A 14316-nucleotide genomic window follows, 5' to 3' on the forward strand; every position below is an offset into this window, starting at 1 on the left:
AAAACGCTGAGTCATGAGTCCTACCAGCCCGTTCTCATTCCCAGGGCTCTGTCACGGCAGTAGAAACCGTTGCGTGTCGGAACGTCTGGATTACACCTTTGTGTAATCCAGACTAGCTGTTTCCCCCTGTCTCCAGTCTTTATGCTAAACTAACAGCTCCTTCCAGTAGCTTCATATTTAACAGACAGACAATGGGATACCAATCATCTCCATTAGAATGTAACAAGTCTGTGAAAACAGTTTTATCATGTTTTTGTGGCTCTGGCGGAAGCTTTTTAAACTCTGAGAAAATAACCCTGATGATGTCATGGTGATGTCATCATGTCATCAGCGTCGTCTTAGCTTGGGCAAAATTTCATAACGGAAAGCACGGCTTCGTCCGAAATCGCATACCATGCACTACATACCCAATATGTGTACTATCGTTCGACGTACATTTGTGTGATATAATAGTAGTGTGTATCTTTTAGGACGCACTGAGCAGTAATTCATGTCGTCACTTCCTGAGAGCCTCCTTTCCGGTTGGAGACGTGTAACCATGGTAACCTGTGCCAACCACATGTGACCAAAACAACGGTTTGTGAGAATCAAAATAAGAATTCATTTGAAATATATATTACCCCTTGCAAAGTGAAATCTTATACTATACCATACAGTTAAATTGAAGCGTTGAGGTTACAGAGCCGTCCGTCAACATCCGTTATGAACGTTCTCATCACTACCGCATTGCATCGTGGGATATTTTTGGCGCCGTAGTGTCTAGCATTGCATACTGTAATATTTCACCGGAAATAGTACGCAATTTGCGTACTATTGGTTTCATACTATGGTTTCAGACATACAAAAAAATGTTTTACGTACTATCATGCTACTAAATAGATGATGAATTTCGGACGCAACCCATGCATTGCAAACCGGAGGCATGGAGTTAAAAGACGTGGACGTTTACCAGAAAAGGAGAGTCTGATGAAAAGATGTCACTGGTTGCATTATGGGATATGTAGGATTTTGTGTTTTGAGAGTTTGACCTGTAATAGGGACTTAAAGTCAGAATTTCATGGACTCTGTTGTTTGGATTTTTTTAATCTGTCTCTTACAAATCCCCCAACTCTGTGGAAGTGCAATATATTAAGTCCTGGAGTACCCCTTTAAGAGTTAAAGCAAAAAACATTTTACTTAAATCCTTATTTATCCTTCATAAATGTTTCATGTGGAGTAATTTATAGTTGCAATAAGTATCCTACCATCCATGATGATTTAGACAAAAAAAAAAGTTTTATTTTGGAAAGCCAACTGTGGGTTTCCTGTTGAATAGAAGAAAATTGAATAGTTTGAGTTGAGATTAGACTGTTTTATATACTGGAACACCTTTAATACAGCTGAGGTATTACTGAGTCATCATGTCCTGTGTGTGTGTGTGTGTGTGTGTGTGTGTGTGTGTGTGTTAGGATGTGGGCGGGGCTTGTGTTGGTCCTCTTATCTCCGCCTTTGGACTTCACAATAAGTGTCCTTAGAAGGAAAAAGTCTGTCAGTCTATAAACTGGAGAGAACTTTTTTAGGGCTTGAGTGGCAGCAAATGTTCACTTCATAAAAGTCAGTCATTAAAACCAGTCAGTGATAACTTAGGATGCAGGATCATAATATCTTATAGGGGCTTAATTCTCGGGTAAGTGTAATTTAATTGTCCTTATACCTTCACTATATGCAAGTATGGGCGCACTAACTGTAACTTTATGGATTCATACACAACTTATCTGGTCTAATGTGAAACTTTTCCTCGTCTCCAGCAGTGTTTACTGGTGTTTATATAACCTGCAGCTCCAGCTGTAAACTCTGACTGCGTCTATCCAGGCTATCAAAAGATGTCTACAAACTAATCCGCGTGTTTCATATACAGGATAATCTTATAATAAGTCTTCCTATCTACCAGAAAGGGACGGAGGAGGAGGACCTGCAGTGGCCGCAGTGAGAGGCGCTGTTGGCGGATGAGCGGCGGACTGACGGACGGACTTGTCGGTTCACATGGAGATGTTGCGCCGCTCCTCTGTGTTTGCGTCTGAAGTGTTTGACCGCTCGCCCACCGACAAGGAGCTGGTGTCCCAGGCCAAAGCCCTGTGCAGGGACTACATCCACTCCAGGCTGAACCGAGCCGGGATAGGCTGGTCTAAGCCGGAGCACGGACTGGCTGCATCAGGTGGAGCGCTGGGAGAGATCTCCTCGGTGCTGCTGTGGCTGGGTGAGTTCAAGTTAGTGATGGTGGTGGTCTGTCTACCAAATACTGTGTGACCTTTAATATTAGATCTGCATTTATATAGAGAGACATGGTCACCCTCACATGTGAGTTCAATGATATGTACAGGATTTAAAGGCATTTAAAAAAAAAAGCGTTTGCATTAGGGTTTATATTTATACCATGGAGGACACAGAGGCAGTGGTGGAGGAAGTACCCAGATCTTTATTTATGTAAAAGTAAAAATACCATAGTCTAAAAATACTCCATTACAAGTAAACTCCTGAATTCAGAATGTTACTTTAGTAAAAGTACAGAAGTATTATCAGCAAAATGTACTTAAAGTATCAAAAGTAAAAAATACTCATTATGCAGTACTTTTACTTGACTTTACTTACATAACATTCCCACAGACATTTACATTAGGGTTTATATTTATACCATGGAGGACACAGAGGCAGCGGTGGAAGAAGTACCCAGATATTTTACTTAAGTAAAAGTACAAATACCACAGTCTATAAATACTCCATTACAAGTAAACTCCTGAACCCAGAATGTTACTTACGTAAAAGTACAGAAGTATTATCAGCAATATGTACTTAAAGTATCAAAAGTAAAAGTACGAGTTATGCAGAACGGTTCCTTTTATAATGTTATATTCTTAAAGAATATTATATTATTCTGTTTTTATCATTAACGCATACATTTTAATGTAGTAGTTCTTCAATTTGGAGTCACTTTTGCTTTTGCTACTTTATATACTACTAGGTAAATTAGTAGTACATTACTGCATATATCTTAAAAGCATTTCATGTGTTTTTTATGTAAAAAGTAAAACTAGTAGCTAAAGTGTCAAATAAATGTAGTGGAGTAATAAGTACAATATTTCTGAGATGTAGTGGAGTAGAAGTATAATATATATGTACTTGTTTACATTCCACCACTGCATAGAGGTCACGTCGTAGGTATTTTTACAAGGAATTTGGGGACCTGAACTGCAGCTTACATTTGATAATTTAAAGTTACACACATTTGGTTTTCAAAAGACTGACAGCAGTATTTGTAGACTTAGTTTGTTTAAAATTGACAACTTTTAGGCCAAGGAAAATGAAGAAACACATGAATAGAGCTTAACAATAAAGAGATAAGCTATACCTGATTGAGAAGAGAACAATCATAAAAAACTAATGTAGAGAAACTCTGGGAAATACAACTGTTTCTAAAATAATAAAAAAATGACACAAAAATGTAATAAATTGAGCGTGAAAACATTTTTAAAGAATTGTCTGGTCTGCTTGGGCCTATGACTTCAACAACCTGTTTGACATCATTCACAAACATTGTGTGGGATTACTTTACTTTTTCCTGGAACACCGTGACGTGATTCCTACTGGTATTCCCCAGAAAATGTGTGACAAAAAGTGACACAGTTTCATTTAGGTAATCTTTGGATGGTTGCCCAGTATGGCTCCTCCCATTCTGAGGTATCACGCTTACCATTTGTGGTTATCTCACCCCACCTCCAGTTTAGGTAGTTGTGCAATTCACTGGAAACTCAGATCTGACAGAGACTGTGTTTATTATAGAAAACAGAGGGATGTTTGGGAACACTTCCCAGCAGAGAGTGTCCCAAATGAGTTCGAAAAACTGTGTTCAAAATAGAGTTGGCAAACCTCTGAGTCCACTGAAGAGATTAGATCAATTACTTTTGGACTTTGTTTCCTTGTTTTCTGCTTATGAGGTGATTCCGGGTTACAACAAAGCATCTACTGCTCATAAATCATATTAAAAATTCAGGTGAAAATCTGATTTTAAAGGAATAATGTGACATTTCGTAAAATTTGCTTTTCTTCTGAGACTTAGATGAGTAGATGGATTTATCACTCTCATGTGTACAGCCAGCAGACGGTTAGCTTAGCTTAGCATAGAACAAAGACAAACATTAGCAGCTTAAAGGGCCAGTATGTTGGATTTAGAGGGATCTATTAGCAGAAATGGAATATAATGTAAAGTTAGCTGACTGACTCAGTTTTTGAGTTTGACACGGCTTTGTTAAATACTCTGATTGGTCAATTACAGCATTCTACTGTGTGTTATTTCTTTATAGCAGGCCTCTGCTATGTATAACAGTCTGTTGCCATAGACGCAGTTCTGATGTTGGAATCTGGAGGACCGTTTTTGTGTCAAATTATTGATTTCTTGTAAGTCCTAACACGTATAAATCATTGCGGGTCGGTGTCCCATGCGCGCTCGCCTGTGGCTACGCTGTTGAGACTCAGACTGCAACACAAACTACAGGCTAAAGCAGGAAAACACAGTATCGGCATCGATTCAAGGAGAGACCTTCGTCTGGTCAGCTAACATTACTGCCAAGTAGGTGAAATATAGAGTGATATTGTGGTTTTAGCTGACGTGTGTCGCCTCACTGTTTTGAGCGATGCTCGTTAATGTCTATTTAGAACAGGACGCTGACTTTCGTTGACTTAACGGCCACAGGTGTCGTTGTTAACAAGCAATTTCTGATTCTTACATAGAGTCTCTTTAAGTAAGTAGCCGTGTAATATGCGGGATAATGTACAGCTCAGCAGGTCATTGTTGTGAAATAAAACTACTGAGGGTATTGAATCAGACAAGGGTGCATTTTATTGCTAATGAAGTCAACTATAAGAGAACGTTATTGCTTCTTCCCAAAGTTACGATAAGAGACGATAAGTTACGCTGAGATAGTTTTTCTTTAACTGTGTGTATATAGCCTAAATATAAAGTCAGAGGCCCTGCAAACAGTTAAAAGAAATGTTCTTGATTGAGTTTATTCTCTTGTGTTTTGGCCAGGTGATGAGTTGGAGTACCTTCGACCCAACGTCTACCGCAACGTAGCGCGACAGCTCAACATCACGGTGGCGTCAGAGAGTATCGTGTCCGATGCTTTCCTGGCTGTGGCTGCAGACATTTTCTCCACAGGTAGGTCCGCATCAGAATCTGGTTGTATTGTAAATCAAGCCACGCATGCAGGGCCCGCATCATGGGAACTAACTTTAGTGCTCTGTTATCAGGTACAAACACTTGAAAATAAAGGAAGACTACTGTCCTTTTTAGGGAAGTTCTTCTTTTTGTTGTCACTGGGTAGGAGGAACTTCAGAGTTTGAGACAAATACAATAAAGATATTCAAAAGTTTGGAGAACTGATCCGTTTAACGCCATTGAATTAGAGCAATTCATAATATTCCCCCGCAAAAATTTCCAGCCTACTTTTTCATGTAAACACCTCTTTTGCAGGGTGACTGCAGGATTCTCCAGTTAGTCAGAGACATTATGCCCTTACAGGAAAGGAACCGCAGGGAAAACATTCAGTCCATATTAGGTTAACATGTTGCTAGAGCGAGTGATTGTTACAGACGGTTTGGACCCCACCCAGGGAGTTCAGTCATGAGCCTCAGCTGGTTCATACCTTAGGGACTGTAACAAAGCAATCTGCCTCAAACGTAATTAGAAGTCAAATGCACACTGAAGAAAATAAAGTTAGTGTGGTCCTTAGAAAGTGCCGAGATACTTAAAAATATCACTGACTACTACAAACATATTCAAATTAAAGAATATACCAAACATGCTCTGGGGTTTACATGCGGAGAAATACATTGCAGTCAGGCTTTAGTTTCAGTTTACAGGTTGAAAATGCAGCCCTCAATGATTACAGTGTAAATTTAAAGCTGACAGTCTAGACATGACACTGTTTGAAGAGGAAGTCATGCGCAGCAGTAGATTATGACCACAAACTTGTCTAATGTGTCTGACAGTCACAAACGTCACGTGGCATAAAAGATAAACTACAGCTAAAACATCATCTAACATCGTACAAGAGGATTTTCAACCAACTCTCATTTCCCCTTATCTATACGGAGCTTTTAGTGTCTTTGAGATCATTGTTTGGTTTTATAACCGTCAACTTTAGTGTTTTGGTTCAGTCCATAGACTGTATATAAAGAGGGACGACATGACAGCTACCCAAAAGTGAAGCCAAAACATCTGGATCGCCCCCTGGTGGCTGGCTGCAGTATAAGTCATAAGTCCCGCCCCCTCCATGTTAGCGGATGGGACATGGGCCAAACTAAAAAGTCAAAGTACACGTCAAAAACATTCTTTCCTAAAGATGTTTTCTGTCATTTTAGGCAGTTCTTATCACGCTGATGTATGTTCAAGTTTCATATTTCTGATAAGTTTAGTTTTTAATTAGTTATTTGATGCTATAAAAAGGGGGTGAGATGTCATGATTGACAGCTGTGAGTCTCTCTCGTAGACAAGCTGCGGCCGTGCTCGGCTCGCGATTGGTTCTGGCGGGTGACCTCGATACCGTGGCTCCAGCCCCCAGATCACTACTGCGCAGACTCTGGCTCCAAATGATGTCAAAATCTCAAGATGGCAGCTCTCGTATCTGGGATATTTTGGCTTCACTTTTGCAGTGGGAGGAAGTGGAGAGCGTAGTCCATCTATGCTGTCTATGGTTCTGTCCCATCACTGTCACCAGTGTTGTTTCCAAGCGCTGGCAGCTGTTTTCAGTAAAAAAAAAGCTCTGATAATCCTGCTGTAAACTTCCTGTCCAGCGCCAAATAGCAGACAGACACAATTGGCAACTAGCTAGCAAAGATAGTGGAGCATTTAGCAGCTAAAGACCCAGATATTTCCCTCAGGAGTTAGTAAGAGTGAGGGAGTGAGTATTGGACTTGCTAAGTGGCCAGAAACACAACTCCAAATGAAAGTGAATGTTGCTCTGCCTGCTGGATGTGTTTATAGGCCACTGTTTGCTAACAGGTTCACTATATTGATCATCATAAATCCGATCGGAGTTCAAGTTACGTGCGTCCCTCTTGTTGGCCGCTACCAGACATTTTTTCCTTAGCAATTACCTCAACAGGTATAATGTTAATATTAAACTGAAGACTTGGATTTGGATCTTGTTATTAGTACAACCAGTCACACAGCCGCTTTATGTATGTTGTGTAGGTGAACATCAACATCAGACCCCTGATGGCTCTCTATTAAATAGCGTGTTGCCGTTAGCGGTTAGCCGTCGGTCGGAAACGAAACACCAAAAGTCAATACAATTAGTGCCTTCAAATGGTGTTGTGTTTACGGTGTTCACGAGAAGAATCCGTATGAAAACCTCCCTCTTGTGGTATTCATGACCTCTTGACTGGAAAGTTTCTGAAAGCTCAGAGTTCACGAGTTGTGACGTGTTTGTTGACGTTGTCAGAAATGGCGGAGGCCATGGAAGTTAATTTTTCGGTGCATAATAAGTCAATATATTGTAATTTTAGTCGTATATTGTTTTTCTCTCTAATTTCATAATAGATCTGAGGAAAAAGTTGATATCCCCAACGGCCTCATCTTTTTCTTCTGTCATTGTGCTTTGTATATTTCCTGCATTATGTTACCCGCTTGCTAGCTTGCTAAATTGTTAGCCTCTGTGGCTTCTAGTCGCCGACAATAACGTTAATATTGCCGTTGCTTAGCAGCGGTGTTCTCACGACTTAACCACTTGAATGCCAAGCATATCGTGTACACGACTTCCCATGTTGTAAACACGAGCTCACGAGTTTCATTTGAAGGCACCAACAATTGCTAATATGTCCGATTCAAATTTAGACGAACGTTAGCTAACATTAGCTTCCACGGCCGCTTGTTGTTGTGACCGCGGGGGAGGAGGAGCTAGACTGCTACACTACCAGACGTCTTCCCTTCGAAATGTAACGTTACGGCATACCGGAGTGAGCTTTCTTCCCACTGTTGTTGCGTAACGTTACAGCAATTTAGAGCCGTAACAAAGTTAAGTTTTAAGGCATAGTTGCTAAATCTATATAAATATTTCCTTAGAATGTGGGTCCATCACGCTGTTGTTCTGTTATCACTTCTTTTGTATCGAGCGCTAGCGCTGTGTGACTGGAGCGCTTTTGCCAGCCAGGCCTGGATCCATAATGTCCTTCTGTTTTTAGCAAAGGCATGTGATCCCCTCGGAATATTAAACATTTTCAATCCATCTTTTTTCTGCGGTCGGTGCATTTAACTGCACAACAACTCCTTGTCATCTCTGCTTTGGAGCTTGGCTCCACTAGACATGCCGCTATGGGGCATTTCCGCAGCTAGGGGGCAGAAATGCCCCCTAGCTGCGTACGCATCTCTGTGATGACGCTGCACAGAAACCCATCTATACAGTAGATCCCCCTAAATGGTACACACTGTTCCTTTATGGGAAAATGTGTGTTACAAACTGGGGGTGTGGAGTTTGAAAGACGCAGGCATTTAACAGCCAGGAATGTTGTAACACAAGACACAGTTGAGTTGCATTATAGGAAATGTTGTGTAGGATCCAGAATTGTCAGAGCTTGATGTAGTGCGCATGTAGCTGCCAGAATTCTCACTTCTTTTATTTCTGTCTTTTATGTTTTAGTTGCTCCTTTTTTGGAGTATGCTGTAGCAAAAAGTTGGTTTTAAAAGCTAAACATTTACTTCTAAAATCTAAACTCACCATAAGTTATTAATAATCATTCTGCAAATTCCAGATTTCACAGTTAAAGAGAAACATGACCTCCCTTTTATGAGATCCTAGGAATGAATGAGACATCAGTTACAGAAGATGGATGGAGTCGAGGCTCAATCTGTAACCGTTGGACATGTAAACACTGCAAGAATAGTCTGAAGCTTTGACTGTAAATGGTGCGGCGGCAGAAAGCTTTACTCCACAAGTGAACTAAGTTGGAAAAATGATCTGCTCACTAATCTAGCGAGGCGTACTGCCTGCCCGCTGCCCCGAGCCACAGCCTGTGTGTTTGGGTTTCCTTCTCTGTGGGACAGAGGCATGTAGGCCTAATGCCTGGCTGCTGCTGAGGTTGCATAATTTGTTCATCCATCTCTGAAGATAGCTGCTGACAGAAATTTGCTGCACTATAAACTACCCCAACTCCTCAAAAAGAGCCACTCCACTTTGAATCACCATTTTCTAAGAACCCTCCAATCATTAAATAATAATTTGTTTGCAATTTGGCAAAGTGTTCATACATCAGATAGCTGGAGAGTGAGGATGTAGTTGATTTTGTTCTAATAGTCTCACAACTTGTGTGTCTCCTGTCAGGTGTGACATGGGGGAAGGTGGTTTCTTTGTATGCCGTGGCAGGAGCCTTGGCAGTGGACTGCGTTCGCCACGGCCATCCAGCAATGGTCCATACCATTGTCGACTGCATGGGGGAGTTTGTCCGCAAGAGCCTGACCTCCTGGTTAAAAAGGAGAGGGGGCTGGGTAAGGGCAACTTCTTTTATTAATCTGTATCATGATATGTATCGTTTATCAATACACAGCCCTAGTCAAAACATCAAAAGATAGTGAATAATAGACATTATAATGTTCAAGAGCCTAAGGTAACATCTTTAAATTGCTCTGTCTGTCTGACCTAGAGTGCCCAAACCAAAAACAATTCACTTAGTAAAGATATTAAGCAAAGAAAAGCTGCAAATCGTCACATTTGAGAAGCTAGAACTATCAAGTGTTTGACATTTTTGATTGAAAATGACTTTTTTTTTAATTAATTTATTATCAAAATAAGTAATTTTCTGTCAATTGACTAATGGACTGATTGTTTTTGCTCTAGTGAATATTGTACCAACTCTCTTCCCGTTATCTGGAGATTATCTGGATATGACGTACAGATGCATGCATCCATGTAATATTTCTTCTTTCAGACTAGTGGAAAGAAAACATCCGAAATACACATTTAGGTGTTTATTTTACTACTTTGTCTATTTGCATCTGAAGATGTCTCCTACATTCACCAAAAGTTAGCATTAGATAATGCATTTAACATTTAAGAAAACATGTAATACAAAAAAAGAATTTTCTTAATGTGAGTAATCAACAGGAGAAGTTTCATGGCGATATCTATTATAGTAGTTAAGTTTTTGTGTGCAGTGTCTTGCAAAGTGTATGGAATTTTACAATACATATCTTTAAAGGCTGTTTTCTTAAAATGAGTTTTTTCTCAGACTCTGAGCCAGAAGTCTCCACTTCAGTAGCGCTTACATCCACCAAACTTTCCAGTTTAATTTCTACGTATATTCTAAAGTTTTTTTATGGAGGGGTTTGTTCATATATCATTCATAACCTGATTTACATAACACTTTATTCCTAAAAACATAGCGAAAATAGATTTTTTAAAGGCTGTTGGCAGTATTTTCTGATTTATGGAGTGATAAAAACAGATTAAAAAAAAATTGACTCTAATATGTCAACAAAATGAAACAAAATGAAAAATAAATAAATCATCATATGCATATTTAAACATACAATTTCAGAAAACTTGTAATACAAAAAAATAATTTTCTTAATGTAAGTAATCACCTGGGGAAGTTTCATGGTGATATCTATTAGTTAATTTTTTACCCTAATCACCTTAAAACACTGTGCATTAATATAACGCCACATCCATTCCACAGCTTCAGACAGAATAGAAGATGTGTCTTCTGTAGAGTCCTGTTAATGGGAAAAGCCTGTCTGAAACAATAAAGTGCACATGAAGGGACAAGGCCTGGCAGCGTGCCTCTGCCTATGTGCTGCTCTGCTGGAGAGAGAGCACAACAAGTGAACAAATGCGCCCATGTCCTCAGAGACGTGGCACCCACGTCGGTTTTGTTTTGAGGAGAAGTGGAGTGTGACAAAATGAAGAGCAACGCATTGTATAACTGACCTTGTGAGCACAAACGAGGGACCTGTCGCAGTCTAACTGTAATATCTCTACACTGGGAGGTGATGTCAGCGTGTAGGAAACCTGAATAACATTCTGTGATATGACGGATCTGAAGAGGGAGAAGTGTTTAGTGTCAGGACTGACACTTAACTGTGCTCTCTGTGGAATCTCAGTGTCCAAGAAAGTGCTCTAGTTATATAAGTAGATTTTTGGAGTAAGCATTGCTGAGATTACAGAGTGGGCTTTGGCTTTGAAATAACATATTTGCGGGTAAGTAGCACATGTTGAAGACTGCAGATTCTGAGAATATTGGCGAATCAAGAACACATGTGGGATTTATAAGGGCTAGTTGTTGTTGTAGTGTTTGCTTCAGATGTGTTTCATTCCACAGTCTGAACTGATTTGGTGTCCTCTCTGCTGTTATAGGTGGACGTAACGAAATGCGTGATGAACACTGATCCCAGCTTCCACTCTCACTGGTTGGTGTCTGCCGTCTGTGCATTAGGACACTACCTGAAGGCCACCGTGTTATACCTTCTCAGGGAGAAGTGAAAGACAAAGTCACACACTGGATTATTAGCAGACTGGCCAGCTCTGTACATCACCAGCACCACCAGCACCACTCCACTAAAGCATCCACTGCTTTGGATTAATGTTTACACTTATTTGCACTTAGCCCGCACGGATGATCACCTATCACTTCACAGAAAAACAGACTTTCTATGCTTCTTCTGCTTCCTGTGCTAGATTGTATATTTATTGTTAATGGATATGTTATGGCACACATTTGATGTGAATGTATAAAACCACCCACTGTTAATGTTTTTAGCTTCATTTCCCCTCAATCAGCAGAATTTCGCTGCCTGTTTGGCAGTGGTTTGGCTGCCCCTAGTGGTTGAAGGTGGTAACTAAATTGAAAATACTCCTTCGGATCCTGAGGCCCATTCATGAGGACTTGGTTTAACAAAAATCTCCACTTCTCACCTGGATGGCATATATGACCCAACAGATTAGAGCATGCTGGATAAATGCAAAATACAGCATGTTTTTCTGTGATTAAGGGACTGTACGAAAAAATATTGTCACTGAAGGGATGGTAGCACAGAAATAGAATAGGAGTAGAAAAGACATTCCCTTTCAAATCAACCAAGCGGGATGGTCAGAGCGGCGGCCGTTTTAATGTGTATATGTGCCAGTGGGACCGTTGTAGCAACAAAGAGTACAGAAGCAAAGAGACGAAACCACGGTGCCACTGCCGCCATTTTAGACTTATTAATATATTTATAATATTTCATCGTTCAACACAGGTCATTTCTGTAGAATATGACAATAGAATAGAAATAATTTTTTTTACTTTTATACGGCACTTTGTGGACGGACATTTTACTGACGTCCGGTAGTCCCAAAATGGCGGAAGCGTAGCTTTGCTGCTGGGCGCTGATGTTGCAATGGAACAAACAATTGACTTTCACCTCTTGGCGATATAAGTTTTTTGGTAGCGGGCTAATTTCCGAATTAACTAAACCGATTTACGGCAAGTCGCGGACTCACTGAGGTGAGGTTTTGCAGTAGCCTAACAACTAAAACGAGCAGTGGAGTAGTAAAGTTACGAAGCATACAGAGACAGAGTAAATTAGTAATATTTAACAATGTAATGCTTCATTCACACACTCTTATCACAGCGAAGGAAAGCACATTACTATCACCAGATGATTGACAACTTTGTTCGTCTCATTTTCTGTATTTTTTTTTTTTTTTCTGAGTCAAGAGAAATTAAAAGATTGTATATATTTTAAAAGTCAATTATCAGATTCAGCCCTCCTCCCCACCTGAATAATTGTCATACAGTCCCTAATGAGTCTGATAAATTTAGCCTCCAATTCCCACATATGTATTTCAGGCAGCACTATACATTTAATGTAACCTATTTTCTCTCCCATCATTGTTCACTGTGAGGCAGTGTATGACATTGCTGTAGGCCTACTGTAGTTGCAGTAATGCAAGTTACAGTATATTTTCTCTGAGTTAGAGCACTTTGATAACATTTCAGTTTGAGTAGAATTTATTCCATGAATAATTTCACTTTTATACGGCGTGTAGCACGAGGAGTCCTAGAAAATGAACAAATGTTTGTGAGTCATCTGCAACTGTAAATATTAACAAAAATAAATGGTTCTTACAACAATCTGTCAATTCAGCAGAGCTAAATGTTAATAATGTAATTGTTAATTAATAGATTTTGCTTTGCAGCTGTTTTCCAGAAGGTAAGTGAACCATTGAAGGGGTCTTCCAGATGAAGTGAAGTGCTTATAAAGCATCCACCTCATTAGCAAGTGGTACTGTATGTATATAATACAAAGCTGGACTGATTTAGTGATTGAATGTCTAGTAAGCATTTGAACTCTGTGCTAATATGAATTAGTTGTATTATGAGAGGATGAGATTTTGTGGAACATGCAGATGTTTGTATTCAATGGAACATTTTGTGATTTCTTTTTTGTTAAATACTCAGAAATTTGCACAGGGTTTGGTTGGTGGCAGATAAACGCTTTATTTGTTTTGTGGCGTTCTGCGGGGAGACTTTGGACTCATGATTTTACTGGGCATTTCTAAAATCCTGCCTACAGCCCTGCAAGGTCCACTCACTTGCTTTTTCTGGAGCTTTCAATTGCATCTCATGGTCCTCCTCAGAATTTTCTATTTCTCAGAAACAGCTCATCTGTCAGTCTTTAAAAAAATAATCTCTTCTCTGTGTTAAAGAAAAATTAAAAATAAAATGTAATTATTGCGTGACCTAAGTAAACGCCAACACAAGATGTGGGTGAAAACTCTGGAAAAAATCTAGTAAGTGGGCCTTGAGTTTGGCTTTTTGCAACTAGTAAAGTTAACTTGATGTGTGAAGTATCCAGAGATATAGTTTGGGATTAGTTTTCTCTCTAAACTGTTGTGTAGTCTCAAAACATGAAAATGAATAAGTCTTTTTATAACATCTATGACAGGAAAGATGTCAATTGTTTTTGGCCATCTGGAAACTACCATTATTCACATCCTCTGAAATGTTACTGTAGCATCTGAAGTACATTAACAAAAGGCTTTACAGTTAATTATGCTTTGGAGGGGAGGATATTAAAAAAGGGGTCCTTGGTACCGAATTGAAATGTTTTCATGTCCAATACATTTGTGGTCTGACTTGCTTTGTGTGTTCACTTCACAGAATTTGATTTGATAATTATTTTAGAATGCACACCTACTATTTTGATTGTAGTATAAGCCTTTTGCTTAACATTATTTCTCAGTGTGTGTTTGTGTCTACCTCTAAGGTCAGCTCATCTTTCTGTGAGTGATGCATTTACAGACT

The 14316-nt window shown here is 39.6% G+C and overlaps 1 protein-coding gene across 1 annotated transcript; it reads left to right on the forward strand.

Annotated features, from left to right (window-relative positions):
* Positions 1–1505: 1505 nt before the first annotated feature.
* On the forward strand, positions 1506–13143 carry boka (BCL2 family apoptosis regulator BOK a). The gene is made up of 5 exons (XM_074636499.1): positions 1506–1666; positions 1931–2236; positions 5063–5191; positions 9354–9517; positions 11385–13143. Exons 2-5 carry the CDS (start codon positions 2023–2025, stop codon positions 11508–11510), a joined length of 633 nt encoding a protein of 210 aa, XP_074492600.1. The 5' UTR covers positions 1506–1666; positions 1931–2022; the 3' UTR covers positions 11511–13143.
* The last annotated feature ends 1173 nt before the right edge of the window (positions 13144–14316 follow it).

This window comes from Sebastes fasciatus, chromosome 5 (assembly GCF_043250625.1).
Source record: "Sebastes fasciatus isolate fSebFas1 chromosome 5, fSebFas1.pri, whole genome shotgun sequence".
Taxonomy (NCBI): Eukaryota; Metazoa; Chordata; class Actinopteri; order Perciformes; family Sebastidae; genus Sebastes; species Sebastes fasciatus.

What these genes read in the sequence shown, in the direction of transcription:
- boka (XM_074636499.1), top strand. Translation starts at nt 2,023, where the DNA reads ATGGAGATGTTGCGCCGCTCCTCTGTGTTTGCGTCTGAAGTGTTTGAC. An exon ending in CTCGGTGCTGCTGTGGCTGG is followed by an intron (nt 2,237 to 5,062) that starts GTGAGTTCAAGT and finishes TGTTTTGGCCAG; the next exon opens with GTGATGAGTTGGAGTACCTT. An exon ending in TAAAAAGGAGAGGGGGCTGG is followed by an intron (nt 9,518 to 11,384) that starts GTAAGGGCAACT and finishes CTGCTGTTATAG; the next exon opens with GTGGACGTAACGAAATGCGT.